At 41.7% G+C, this 14,158-nt stretch overlaps 1 protein-coding gene across 5 annotated transcripts in view; it reads right to left on the bottom strand.

Annotated features, from left to right (window-relative positions):
* Positions 1–408: 408 nt before the first annotated feature.
* The window catches only part of syt7a (synaptotagmin VIIa), an 89,469-nt gene continuing 75,719 nt past the window's right edge, over positions 409–14,158 (bottom strand). For 4 of the 5 annotated variants that reach the window (XM_034204997.1, XM_034204998.1, XM_034204999.1 and 1 more), the window contains 5 exons: positions 13,803–14,070; positions 12,763–12,932; positions 12,368–12,482; positions 11,536–11,735; positions 409–9,971 (listed from right to left, as the gene is read on the bottom strand). In XM_034204997.1, the coding sequence (XP_034060888.1) occupies positions 9,867–9,971; positions 11,536–11,735; positions 12,368–12,482; positions 12,763–12,932; positions 13,803–14,070 (858 nt within the window). In that variant the 3' untranslated portion in view covers positions 409–9,866. The remainder of the gene's footprint in view (positions 9,972–11,535; positions 11,736–12,367; positions 12,483–12,762; positions 12,933–13,802; positions 14,071–14,158) is intronic. The other variant, XR_004567921.1, reaches the window with a different exon arrangement.

Below are 14,158 nucleotides of genomic sequence, written 5' to 3'. Positions count from 1 at the left end.
GTACTGAAGAAGAATTCAGAGGATCACTTAAGTCAGTAAGACTTCTGAGGACCATGAAACCATGAAAGGAAATCTATGAAATGTAGAGAACCTACAGAGTAGTTCAGGTGCATTCCCACCCCTAAATTCACTCTGCCACTTTAACATGAAAAAGGCTCGAGTCCCTCTCTATAACCAGTGTTTGGTTTTTGACAACTGTAGAAACATACGACGGACCAGGAAAATGACTTGCTCCTTTTAAGATGTGAAGCTTTCCTTCTAAGATAAATAACAAAACAATTCATAGTTCTATGAGATTAAACACAAATAAAAACATTTATTATATTCCTTATCTGCCAATAAATCCCCCTGAACACCGGTCCTTTAAAGAAAGACCATTTTTCAAAGAAAGACCATTGAATCTCTGTATAGTTCTTTTGTAAAAATGATTCTTTAATATGGAACAAAATCAGAGCTCAGCTCCATGGCTCCGTCCACCCAACACACTCTGTAACACTGATGGGTGGAGGAGAACGAGAAAATCAACCAGTAAGATCACAGTCCGCTCGGCCAAAAAACAGGAGAGGCTAAAAAAACATGGAACGCAAAACCAAAGTGCTACTGGGTTTGACCTCGAGACGCCCTTGCTCCCTTCCCTCCTGACCCAGGATGTGACCATGGGACGCGCCTCTCTGCCGCCCCCCAGGGCTCTGCCACCTCCTCACCCACCTCACCCTTTTCTTCCCCCATGAGGTTGGTGTGAAGGAGGGTAACGGAGGAGCAGAGAGGCGAGTGTGCTGGTCTTTATGCTGAGCGTGCCATCAGCTCTCAGAGGGACGTGAACACAGACAAGACGTCTTGGTTATTATCATGGCTCCAGCGGAAATGTCTGCAGCTCAGTCCCTCTGCTGTTTTTACTCCCCCAGCTTACGTGGTAATCTAATCGTCTTTAAAATGTTGCTCACTTGGTATTTAGATGGAATGTTTGAAGTTTTTGAGGAAATGAGACGAGGTAGGAGGGAGAGGACGTCTGCGGAGGCCGCCCAGTAAGAACCCATTACTATCCTAACACAGGGACATCAACAGAAGTACTACACAGATATGTACAGAGCAACCAAGCAACACATCGGAATACTTAGTAATAAATCTAGTGAGGGAAAGGGAAGGTAATAATAATCCACTACGAATGCACATATCCCACTACTTTTTTTTGTGTGTAGTTGATCCAATCTTTAAGTCTATTCTCTTTCTCTTGCTACAAACGGGGCGGCAGTGAAGCCACCACAACATAGATTTGAGCATCAGGGCTGTGCTTGACATCTGATTATGGCTGATTTGTGTTTCTGCGTGCTGAGCTGGCAGCTGCCCTTCTCCTCGGGGATTGTGAAGAGAGGTGGATAAAAGTACAACTCCGTGAAGAGAAGCAGAAACATGAACAGGGATGAGGATGCTCTTTTTTGTGCTAAATCATTCTCTGGTCCACAGAGTGCTGTAGGAAAAACTAGGTAATGTGCAGTGTGACGGAAGAGAGATGCTAATGCACAAAGAATCACAAATAGATGAGGAAGCATGGATTACTGGGAAATTAGACTCTGGTGGTGTTTGCATTACAAGCTGAATGGGAGAGTAAATGAGAAATTGAGAAGAGGAAGATGAAATCTATACGTGTAGGACGAAGCGTAACGAGGAAGACGAGTGGAAACGAGGTGACACGGAGAGAAGAGAGCTTCTGCCAGCTTCAGCCAACAGTCATCCTGCACCTTAACACACACTGCGTCACATGACACTACACAACTACATCAGAGAGAGGGGTGGGGAGGCACTGCACAGAGAGCACTAGTACTACCATGGACGGACACACATCTAACACACACACCCGCACACACACACACACATACACACACTACTGCACAGGGTCCCAGTCTGCGTTCCACTGCACTCTCCTGGCTGCCAGAACCTTGCTGTGTCTTGTTAAGAAAAAAACAACAAACAAACTAATTAACAAACAAACGGACGAAAAGAAGAAACAACACACACTTTGGATCCCACCGGCAATAATAAAAAAACAAACCAGAAACGAAACCTAGGATATAAAAAGAGCCAGTGGCACCGGGTTTTACAGAAAGCATTTTCTCAATGACTGGCTTTTGAACAGCTCTACGCTTTTTCTTTTAGTCTACCAAGTATATACTATTAACCTTACCAGGCAGCTAAAATCTATACAGTACTGTCATTTTTCATATATTTATAGATATTTATACACTATACAAAGTTGGCAAAAATACATAAATAAATACATTAAATCAGATTGTACACATCACAATTGTGTGTTTTAAGTTAGAGCACTCTTTGTTGAAGAGGTGGGCTATGGCAAGTGGAGAAAGGAGTTGAAGAAACAGGAGTGTTACCCTCGACATCCCTCAAAATTCAAAAGAGTGACCATCAGACTGGGTAAGTAATATTTCAGTGTATGGCATTAGGACTCGATAAGTGTATTGCTTATTACCTACCTGATTAAAATGTCCACATTATGGCAGGAGTTAGAGTATGCTCCAACGGAATCACAATTATATTTACAACCAGCGAGGAAAGAAAAAACAAACATCTTCAGAAGAATTAAAGGATTCATATTCTGAATGTATTCGCAGTGGATCGATAAGCGACAGATAGTGTGTGTATGTGTGTGTTTATTTTCTGACTCCTCGTGGGACTCCCTCAAAAGGATGGTATTACAAATGAAGGCAGGACTGTATTCTATGTCCTTCCTGCAGACAGCTGCTGGGAGTATCTGCTGTATCATATCATGTCTGTGGCGGAGACAGTCCTAAAAGTAACCAAACTGATAAGCTCTGTCCCTGTACTGTACATAAACCCAGCCAGATACACAAGGCTGTGGCATATGGAAAATAGGGGAGTAGGCGTACAGACACCTGCAGGGACTGTTATTAAAAATAACTGGACTACAGCCCTGTGCATTTTCTTATTTGGATGCAGCAGAGGGCCGGACATATGTCTGTTGAGAAGGCAGAGGGCAGATTTTTGGAGAAATCAATCTTACTCTACCTCACAAAACCCCTCATTTCAATACGTCTGCTATATGGGGTTCATAGCACTAGTCCTGGATTTTTCTTGCTGGAGTTTGAAAGTTCATACAAATATCTGATAAAAGAGGAGACGAGCATATAATGTGGCAAGTTCAAGGCAGTGCTTAATCATGAGTTTCCCCCCAGAATAGGAAGCTGAATCACAAGCAAATTGTCTTTCCAGGGTCGGAGTATGACAAACATCCTCCCACTTGGAAATCTCCCACCTCCTTACATGCCCATCCCCATGTATGGCCTCCAGCAGAGCAATAATGACTGCAAATTCAATGAGGTAGGCATCATCAGTGTCAGTGCAGGGCCAATCCTGTCTAACACAATGGCATTACAGTAAATCCCCAAGCCTATAAGCAGACGGGGTGAGATGTGATGCCAAGCGACCGGGCAGACTGTCTCCACAGGGAGGTGTCTTCTTACACAGCCAAAGACCGCTTCAAATTTATAGTAGAAGTACAACAATGTGTCACGCCGTGAGTAAGACAGGCTACAATTTGCGCCACATATCTCTCAGTCCACTTCCTGATAATGTGTCGGGGGGGTAAAGGTATGTGGCAGTGTTGCTACAGCGGGATGTGTTGGGTATCACTCCTTCCCTTTGTTTCTCTTGCCTCAACCTCACGACACCTCCAACAAAAATACAGCGGACATCAAAAGCCCTTATTCAAGAAGGGCAGGTATAATCAGCTTCAGCATCATCAACATCACTGTTATTCATCAACATCATTGTTTTCTTCATCATTTTAAGTGACAAAAGAAAATTCAACAAATATTAATTTTCACCAACGATATTTACATAAAGGTTCCAAAACAGAAGGATTTTCTTATCACATTTTTATAAAGAAATAAACCCAACACAAGAACACCAAGCACATACATACATACACACTGACCGACAGTCAAATGTGAACAGAAAGAAAAATATATTATTACTCGTTATTGTTTTTCATATTAATTTTGTTACCATTCAAATAATGCTTACTTGAACCCTGATTGGGAGAAGTCACATTGGTTTTCACCAGATGCTTAAAACAATTGAAAGGGTGAGTTAGGGGAGGTGAGGTCTGTCTGCGCAGGGTGAGAGCCGAACACGGAATGACCGCACAATGACAAATGTGACCCAGAAGACTTTAGGGCTGACTCAGCGGTCATATGATTCAGCAGAATAAAACGTCAGCTGCAGTCCCTCCAGTATGAGATAAGTACAGCCTGATTCTAATGCAGACACACACAAAGTTCTCTAAGACATAAAGCACAGTTTCCTTTAAATACATATTGCACACACCACAGCAAAGCATGCAGGCACCTTTCCAATAGAGTGAGTCATTGACACTCATCTTATGAAAGCCATATCCATCAATGGAAATGTAATGCCGCAGAATCACGAGGGGGGGAGTATGGCAAGGACAAACAATATCACTCGCTTCATTTAGAAGATCTTATATTTTAAGCTAAATGCTAGTCAGTAGAAATAAAAAAATACTTTAAGTAAAGCATCAAAATATATTTAAGGTACACATAGTAAAGTAGTCAATATGCCGAAGGGCCGATTTCAGAAAAAAATATATTTGATATCACTGTATTTTAACTATTAATGCATCTATCACTGTAATGTTGCAGCTGGCGAAGATTAAGCTAATTCAAACTACTTTATACACTGATGGTTATCTTAACCTATAATAATATATCATAATGTATAAGTCATACTTTGCATTAATTATCTTAATCTGCGAGGTAGCTAACTTAAAATATAATTATCAAATATATGAAGTAGAGTACAAGTCCTTCAAAACTGTACGCAGTGTTGAGTAAGTGTTACTTCCCACTACTGCACAATGGCAATGCTAACGTGCTAATATTAACCAGTATAATGTTTACTATGGCTGTGACAAATTGACTTTTCCTAAAGTAAAAGCAACCTTCAGATTGACCACCTTATAAAGAGAAATCAAAGCACCTTGGTTAAAATGTAATTGAACTCAAGTATCAGTTTAATGAGCCTTAATTCTGTGGCAGAGTTGTGGACAGTGTCAGTCTTCTTGAATGAAACCTCAGCAATCAAACGGTAATTATCCACACCTTCACCGACCAATGACCGGCCAGAGCATGAATCACTGATGAAAAAAAAGCGAGGCTGAACACAAGGAGAGCAGGTACACAGAGTGGAGTTAGCCTGAGAAAAGACATATGCAGCACTGCCATGCTGTATTCATGAGCCCAAGATTGTTGAAGGTCGTTGCTGGCAGTGCTGGTGCCAAAAGAAACACAGCTCCTTAAGAGTTGTTGAGACAGGTGGCGGTATAATAAAACTGGGATTTTGAAATTACTTTCTCCTCTGTACTGTTCGGCTCTGAGCTTACCATCCATTTTAATGGTGTTGCTTTTTGACTGCTGGTGCTGAGAGAATAAAAGGTTTGAGACTTCTGGTTATTTTAAGGAAAGTGCAACTTTCTGGATACCCTGTGATAAATCATATGCCACAGTGTTCCTCTTCTTAGGAAAGTAGAGGCTATAGTACTGTACAGACACATTTGAGAGTTTTTTCAGTCAGTTTCAGATTAAAAAGTTAACTTTGTGACAACGAGGATGAATTGTCACTTGATATCTTTTATTTAAATTAATAAGAATACACGATGGATTAGAATTACCATAGGTAGAGTTTACGACTTTCTTCTTTAACAGTTCAAAAAATATACTTCACTGTTTTACCAGCCCAATACTTGCTGACTTGTCCTAATTTTATGAAGATAATCAATTTGTTAGCTTGATTTTGTACTGATGACATGTTTTAAAGGTCAGCTAAGTAAAAGTGAATTACATTTTAGTATGTTTCCACCTTCAACAAATATGCAGTTAATGTAAAAGAGAGGGGTTTAATCCTCATCTAAATATTGGGTTTCAATAAGGCCAGAATAAATCTGTAAAATGTAAATAATAATTACTATATTGCGATACAAAATATCTTTCCATTGATATTATTTTCACATTTACTTATAGCAGTGGGGTCTTTGGTAACCCAACAAATGATTAAGGTCAATAACTTCTTGTTTTTGCCAAACTGTCACTGCTACAGTAATTACTTAATGGCATTCCACTTAACTTTTGAAAATAAAAAATGACCATGGAATGAATTTGCATTTAAGAACTCTGTAATGCAAAGCACTCAGTACTTTTCTAAAAGCTTCCAGCCTCCAGTGCACCTTTGAGGATCAGTAACAGCGCACTATGCCTCATGTTACTAAAAATAAAGCCATATCCCCCAGTTTACAGGGTCACTGATGACTAAGCGTTGCAAACCCTCGTAGCATAGCAATTTATCTCTCCTTGAGCTACTTGTAATCATAGTGAAAGGAAATGGCAGCGGTATTGTGTTGACTCATCACCTGCACATTCAAACCACGTTCAGTTTTCACAGCTTTACACAGCGATTGCTTCCTGATTATTTTCTTCATTTTGAGTGACACATCTTCATCCCCATCCATCATCTTCATGCCTGCTAATGGAAATGCTTCATAGTTAGTTTTTATTCTTAGCGAGTATTAACTCTGCAAATAGTGAGTCCCTAATGTCCAAGAAAGCAGATATTACTGCGTTCTGACTAACAAATAGGAAGGTAATGTGCTGTGAGACTGCAGGCAGAGGCTGTCAAAACAGTGGGCCCTGCTCCAGGGCTGGCCAATTGTTCTGAAGGGTGCTGGACTGGATCAGTGCAGCACCGAGGCTCACACCAAACACACTGCCCAGAACACACTCGTGGCAAACAGTGCGCTGCCAACACCGGCCTATAGAGACGCTGGATGAGGACTAGCCTGGTGCAGATAAGACTACAATAACATCTCTCTGGTGGTGATCAGGTTCTCATAATCGTAAATCAAAACAAGCAAAAAAGCATTAGATACTATCAAGGGACTGCATGAAATAGGGAATCAAATATACTGCAGGGCCCAAAGTATATAGGTATCATTTTAATGGGGCCAGTTGAAAGTAACTTCAAACGCTGCATTAACAGAAGCAGGGATGCTTCAACTAAAAACAAACAGCTGATTTATTTGCTCGGTGAGTCAGTCAAACATGACAGATGTTCGAAAGGTGGATGCTCATTTAGACATAAAAACCAGGCTGCTACAGAAAAACACAAATCCTGACAGGATTATGCTTCACAAGTCTTGAATGTGAAAACACACACTGTTAGAATAGAGAGAGTACACTAAGAAAGAGTAGACATCTGTGTGAGCAGCTCTTAATGGCTGACAGTATTCATGGTGCTGCTCTGTGACTGTTTTATTTACGTTACAGGAATATCGAGCTGAGCTGAATGTGCGTGACAAGCAGGGCATCTACCAGTACACTCTGTGGTGCTTTCAAGCACACAGGGAAAAGATAATGTCTAATCTGCTTCCACAGTATCTCGCGGTGGTAGATCAGACCATCATCTAATATCACACGAGCTGTCTGGGTCATTCGCAGTGTCTGTGAGTGGCAACAAAAACTCAGAGAAAGGCATGACGTCTTTTTTATCTTTCCGCAATAAAGCATGAATCCACATCTGCCTTGCTGTTTCCAGACATGCACCAGTTGGGGTGACAGGGCCTTCGCAGCAGCCTCCCCCACACTCTGGAACTCCCTCCCCAGCCACGTCAGATCCGCCAACATTCTCACATCATTCAAACAATCCCTCAAAACTCACCTTTTCACTCTTGCCTTCAACTCCTAATCAACTAACCCCTTGCCCTTATTCCTCCTAGCTTAGCACTTTCTACTTTTGTTGTTATTTTGTTTTATTTGCTTGTAAGCGCTTTGAGCACCAGGAAAAGCGCTTTATAAATGTAATGTATTATTATTAGTTGTTCAGCATCATGGACTCACATAGGAGCATCAAGACTGTCAGCGCTCGCTGTGATCAACACTTTGTCTAATAGCACTGTTGTGGTGGCCAGCCTGCGCGTGACAAGCAGACAAGCGTGACCTCTCTATCCTCGCCTGACAATCAAACACTAGCGGCCCGACACCAGGAGTCTGGCAGCTGACGTACACAAACTTGCACATATATTTGTACTCAGGAGTACTGAGGAAAACGGGGAACAAAAAGAGGAGAATGAGAGCCCTACATCACTCCTCTGTGTCCTTCACTTCATCTCCAAACCCTGAAATTACACAGAAGACGTCTCCTCTCCCCAACTGCTGCTCACCCTTTCAGATACTCCTCCCTTAATTTTCACCAGAACTGTAATCATCATCAAAACTGTCATTATCATTATTATTGTTATAACATTTTCAAAAAGTGCAGATAGAACTTCCCTGTGCCCTCGTTCTGAAGGCTGGGCAGTAAAGTAGGATGGGGGAAACAATGGCAGTAAGAAGAGCAAGAAGAGCGCAAGATGAGAAAGAGAAAAGAGAAGAAGATTTCTGCCAAGTCTGAGTCGTGTTGCTCCTGTGAACAAACACACACATACACATAGCAAGAGGCACACATTAACCCAGCACACCTTCAGTCGTGGAGATAGACCTCCAACAGCACATGACCACAAAACAGGACAAAGGTCATAGCATCAATAAACAGACGGAAGTGTGCACAAAACCAAATGCATGTGCACAAACAGCGCAAACTTGTTGCTTCTGTTTTCATCTTAAAATTGGAAGAAGATTTTAAATTGGTTTCCTTTGCTGTGAAAAATGACATCATGGTATCATGTGGGATTTCTTTTTGTTTGGGTCTTTTTCATCTTCTTTTTTCTCTCTCCGTCTCAGGGCTTTTTGTCTGGAAAAATCAGGAGCGATCCATTTCACACGTTTATTGTGTTCCTGCTTTCCCAGTTTTGGAAAGTCCAGTTTTTTTTTTCTTTTTAATCTCTATTTTTGTTGGAGCTACAGCACAGCACCCACAGCACACAGACGACAAGGAGGGGTGGGGGTCCAGAAAGGCTGGATACACTAATATTGTGCCAGAGGAAGAGAAAGAGGAAACCATAAGGATAAAAAGAGGGGAAAAAGAGGGAGAGAAGAGAAAGCAGTATCAACAATTTCATCTCGAGTTTAGCAGGTTTCATCACAAACCGAGTATTGATTGCTTTCCACGACTTCAGCTGAACATTAAAACCACTTTTGAGTAAAAGGAGGAAGGCTGAAATGGACAGGATATAGTACAATTGAGACAGATGACAAGGCGTCTAATGATGAGAAAAGAGGGATGGGAAACAACAGACAGGCTATGGATAGCATACGGTACATTAATCATGGGTATAGGGGGAGTTCTGCCAATCTATTCCTAATATATTAATATGTACATGTACATAATGTACATACTGTATAGTATTGTTTACCTGGAATAGTCATACAATAGGATTATATGAGATTAGATCGTTACTTAAGATTCTGTGATCCCACAGGACTGGCACCTTAAATGGGTCGAGGATTGCAGTGCAGTTCAGAACCAAGGGGTCGACAAAGAAACTGCATATCGGACCTCCACAGGCAAAGTGCATAAGGACAGACAGACATACAGACAGTCAGAAACAGGGGGACCATTGGCAAAGTCGTGAGACACAGAAACTAAGACACAGCTGTATGAAGAGGAGGGAATAGAAGAAGTTAGAAGAGTGGGAGAGGAATAGAGATTTTGAAAGAAAAAGAGTTTAAAGGTTTAAGAGAGCAGATGGCTAATTGTACCCGTGTTTCGCAGCCTGGCAGCAAGTCAGTCTTGTGCATAAGGACAGGTGGGAGGAGGGGGGGGGGGGGGGGTCGGGGGAGTGGGAGACGGAGAGGGGCCGTGGACGAAGCTGGGCGGTGCGATCAGGCCTTGAGAGCGTGCCACTGGGCGACGTTAGTACGCGGCCGAGCGAGCATGTCTTTCCAGTGCTTCACCTCCCCGGGTCCACTCTTCCACGATAGGTAGATCTGAGAGAGGGGAAGGATGATGAAGTAAACTTAGGAATATAACCCTTTTCAGATATGGAGTGCATATTAAATATGGGAACATTAACATTTTAGTCCACATTACTCCTGAAACAAAATACCAGACCAGATTAAAATCAATTAGCTGGATATCTTATTTGATCTTAAACCTCTTATTGTAACAGTTTTGCATAACTTTATTTTATTTTATCTACAAAATATTCTTGCCCAATCAGAACGTTTTAGTTGTTACAACCTGCTGCTTTTAATTGAACTATTCACATCTTAAACTGCACTGTAGCTTTTATCCATGTATTTTTTCTTTTAATGTTTATTTTATTATCTTTTCTTTTTAATGACTGATTTTAAATGCCATTTTCTTAATGTCTTTCATTTTTTGTAAAGCACTTTGAATTGCCGTGTGTTGAAAGGTGCTATATAAATAAACTTGCCTTGCCTTGCCTACAATGGTTTTGTAGGCAAGACCATAATTATGTATAGGTTTTCGCTTTGTGTATCCCTGTTCTTTGTTTTTGTAATTGACAATTGTCATTGCATTTGAAAATGGCCCCTTGATAAAAAAAGGTTAAATTAATAAACATCTCTTTATTTTTAGGTAATGGCATTTTGTCATTTAGACATGTCAATTACATTCATTTTGCCCTCAGTCAGACACGGCAGCACCTTAACGGAAAGAGCCACAATATTTGTGCGATATTTGGCATCAGGTATTTCAGAGGGACTAGTGCTGCGAGCAGGGATGAGTTGAAATGAAAGAAGGAGCGTGGAGTTTTCTCAAGCTGCCTCACATTATGGATTTTGAAACATATTTTAGCCATTGAAACCTCACACCAATTAATCCTTTTTTGTTGTTGCTGTAAGGCCCTGGAGTCTCCACTGGTTGCCTGGCAACTGCTAGAGCAAGTCCCTCTGCTTTCAGTCTTTATGCTAAGCTAACCCGAGTCTCCTGGCTGTAGTTTTAACACATCATTGCAAGGCATAAGAGTGTCTCCCAGAAAGCTAATATGTATGTTTCCTGATGTCAAATAATTACTTTAAAAACAGAGAGAGGGTTAGCCTGATGACAAAATGAAAACAGTAAGTTTTGCTAACACGTACATGTTGTTGTGTAGACCTATAGGTCCAGATTTTTAAACTTTTCTCCAGGAATATTTCTATTCATTGGTCACTTTGGTCAACGCTGGTGAAAAATGTATGTGAGTATAAATAATTCAATTATTAATTACTGGACTGTTCACAATTTGACTGACCTCAGTGGCTATGTAATAGGAGGGCTCTCTGCCAAGGCCATGCCCTATCATACTGAGACTGAGTGAAAAATAATTTGTGTATCCCTCGTGATTGGGATACTTTCCAAAATGTAATGGGTTCTTTCTTGGCCCATGCTACAGCCTTACATGAAACACAGAGTGTTTCCTTAATTCCTGCAGAACAACAGACAAATACACAAACAAAACGGAAAACAAACTCCTTGGAGTTTAAAAGGAGCTGAAGGTGGATATGCGTAACCAAAGGCAACAACACAAAGAGTAATGTGAAGCGTTACCTTTCCGATAACGTCGTTGCGGCTGAGTCTGTCCTTGTCCATGACGGTGATGATGATGGTGGTCTCCCTCAGTACGTGGGCGGCCACTTCAAAGGGGAAGGACTCGTTGAAGATCGGGTTCAGACAGCGCTTCATGGTCACCGTCTTCTTCTTCTCTACACGCTTGTCCTTGTGCATCAGCCACACCTTGACGTATGGATCTGCAATGTAGACGCAGAGCAGTTTACATGATAGCAGGGGCGAACATTTCCATAAAAGGTGCATTTTAGTGTCAGGTTTGCAATTAACCTCTTAATTGTTAAAGTCATGGAAGACAGCAGGGAAGCAGATAGCTAGATAGAGCTCAAGGTCAACTTCTCCCCTGAGCTAGGAAACATACAAATGAGGAAGTATTTATGGAAATAGGGCCTGGGATTTGTACTAGGATTCTGGAGCATTATCATATTCTGTAAATACTAACAGACACTACTGCAGGAAGCAGTCATTTTAAAAAGATAAATGCCACAGAAAGCACAGGGAGACTTGATACTTTAAGAACTAGAACCAGACTGAGCCGACACAGATTTGGCTTGGAGGCTGAAGATCCTCTTAGATATACAGAAAGAGAGCGAGAGCAGGAAAGATAGAGGGCAAGGGAGAGATGCTTGATTTAATGTCACCTTGCTGCCGTAGCTATCTACGGTTCAACTCGGTTTAGGAGCCAGACGGCAACCGTCTCCAGCACGGACAGGTCAGCAAATGTTTGAACACAGAGATGGAGCTTCCAATGTCATGACAAGGGCTTCAGACGGGTGAGCAAGGGTGAGAAAGAGAAAAGATAAAACAAACATACCTGAGGTGCCCCCGATATCCATGGCTTTGAGATTGCGCGCTTTGATGATGTTCACAGTGATGGTGTTGGCAGTGGGATTATAGCAGAGAGACAAAAGCAGGTCTCCCCGTCTCCCCTGAGGAACACAAACAATGAATCACCCAATCAGATTTCATCAGGGAAAATCAAACTCCAGATTACTCACTAGCTGTAATCGTACATCACTGCTCTAACCCTTCATGCCAAACACAGATGGTCCAGTGACCAGGCGGGCTTAGCTGAGCCTGTTGCTCAACCTGACATCTCAAGCTGAGAGCAGTCGACAAATGACATCACACTTTAAATTAAAACTGCAATGAATGAAAACACTGGATTCTTCATCATTTGGGCCTGATGGCCATCTCTCCCTCTCTTACGCTGCCATCACTGCAGGGCTTCAGCTCCTTCCAGAAGGTCTTTATCTGGCCCAGCTCCACCTTGTTGAGGGGGATTGACACCTCTCCGATGGGGTCATTCCTGCTGAAGCGGTCATGGTCCATCACCTGGAGGTACAGAATTCGCTCTCTCACTTTCTCGTAAGGGAAGCCTAAAACAGAGAAAGAAACGGGGAGAGCTAAGTTGCAGAGAGTGAAATAAATATTCTTGACAGTACAGAGAGGGTAATCTGCACTGTGCTAACGGGGAGGAATTTGGCAAAGGCCAAAGTGGATTTTGAAAACTGCAAGACCAGCCAAAAGACTGAGAGGGATCATTATACTCGAGTAATAAGAAATATTTCATTCATGTTTCAAGAGCACTGGCTTCTGTTCTCATTGTGGAGCCTTTTGAACATCATTCTGGCTATTTTACCATTGGGCATTGTCATCCAGGCAGGATGGTTAAAATGAAACAACTTCAGATCATACAGATACTTGTGTGTCTGCTTTTTTCCTCTGCAGTTGCTATGCTCAAAAATATTGCTTTTTTTTAAATAAATGAAAAAAAAAAAAAAAAATCACATTGTTTGTGAATTCTCACACATCTCCCACAGTGCTCCTTGTGGGTTCAGAAATGACTCTTTGTTCATTCAAATGTAATGAAACAATTAAACAAACGTAAGGTTGTCAGTGAGTTCAGAATGGAGTTCCGCAACACTTTGTAATATAAACAATATAATGAGTTTTATTCATGCGAGTCTATCCTAAAGGACAGGATCGATAACACACTCAGAGGTTAGCTACATTAAAACTGTATGCAGGGGGAAACAGTTAGTTGGCCCACAAATGTTTACACATTCATCTTTTAACAGATTAAAGAACATTAATCAGAGCGCATTGACTGATGTTTAGCAAGTTGTTGTGGTTTTTGAAGGGTTGTTCATAAGTGTAAAAATGTTAATAGCACATTTGGAGAAAAAAAACAAACAATACAATTGCAGCATTTCTTCTATAAGCAACTGAATGGAAACAACACAGACCCTCAAACAAGAAGGTTTCGTTCCAGTTCGGGTTGAGGTTCTTCCTTTTGACCTTGGTCTCCAGCTTGTGCTTTTTGTCGGGCAGCAGGTAGATTTTGACGAAGGGATCGGAGGTGCCGGAGAAGTCCTTTGCGGGGAGCTCCTGGCCCCGGAGAACTTTGACGGTGAGGGTCGTGTTTTGGAAACTGTAGCCTATGCTGAACTGGATCCGGCCCAGCTTCTCACTGATGGGCCCTTCACCATCATCATCCTCTGAACCTGGAGACAGCTGCGGGGCCACAAATGTAGGCAAAAAAATATCAAACACATGCAGTAGCAACAGCAGCCACTCACAGGAGAAGTTCAGACCAAGGGCA

This window comes from Gymnodraco acuticeps, unplaced genomic scaffold, assembly GCF_902827175.1.
Source record: "Gymnodraco acuticeps unplaced genomic scaffold, fGymAcu1.1, whole genome shotgun sequence".
Lineage (NCBI taxonomy): Eukaryota > Metazoa > Chordata > Actinopteri > Perciformes > Bathydraconidae > Gymnodraco > Gymnodraco acuticeps.
The sequence above is the reverse complement of the archived record's forward strand: the minus strand, read 5'-3'. Positions and strand labels throughout refer to the sequence as shown.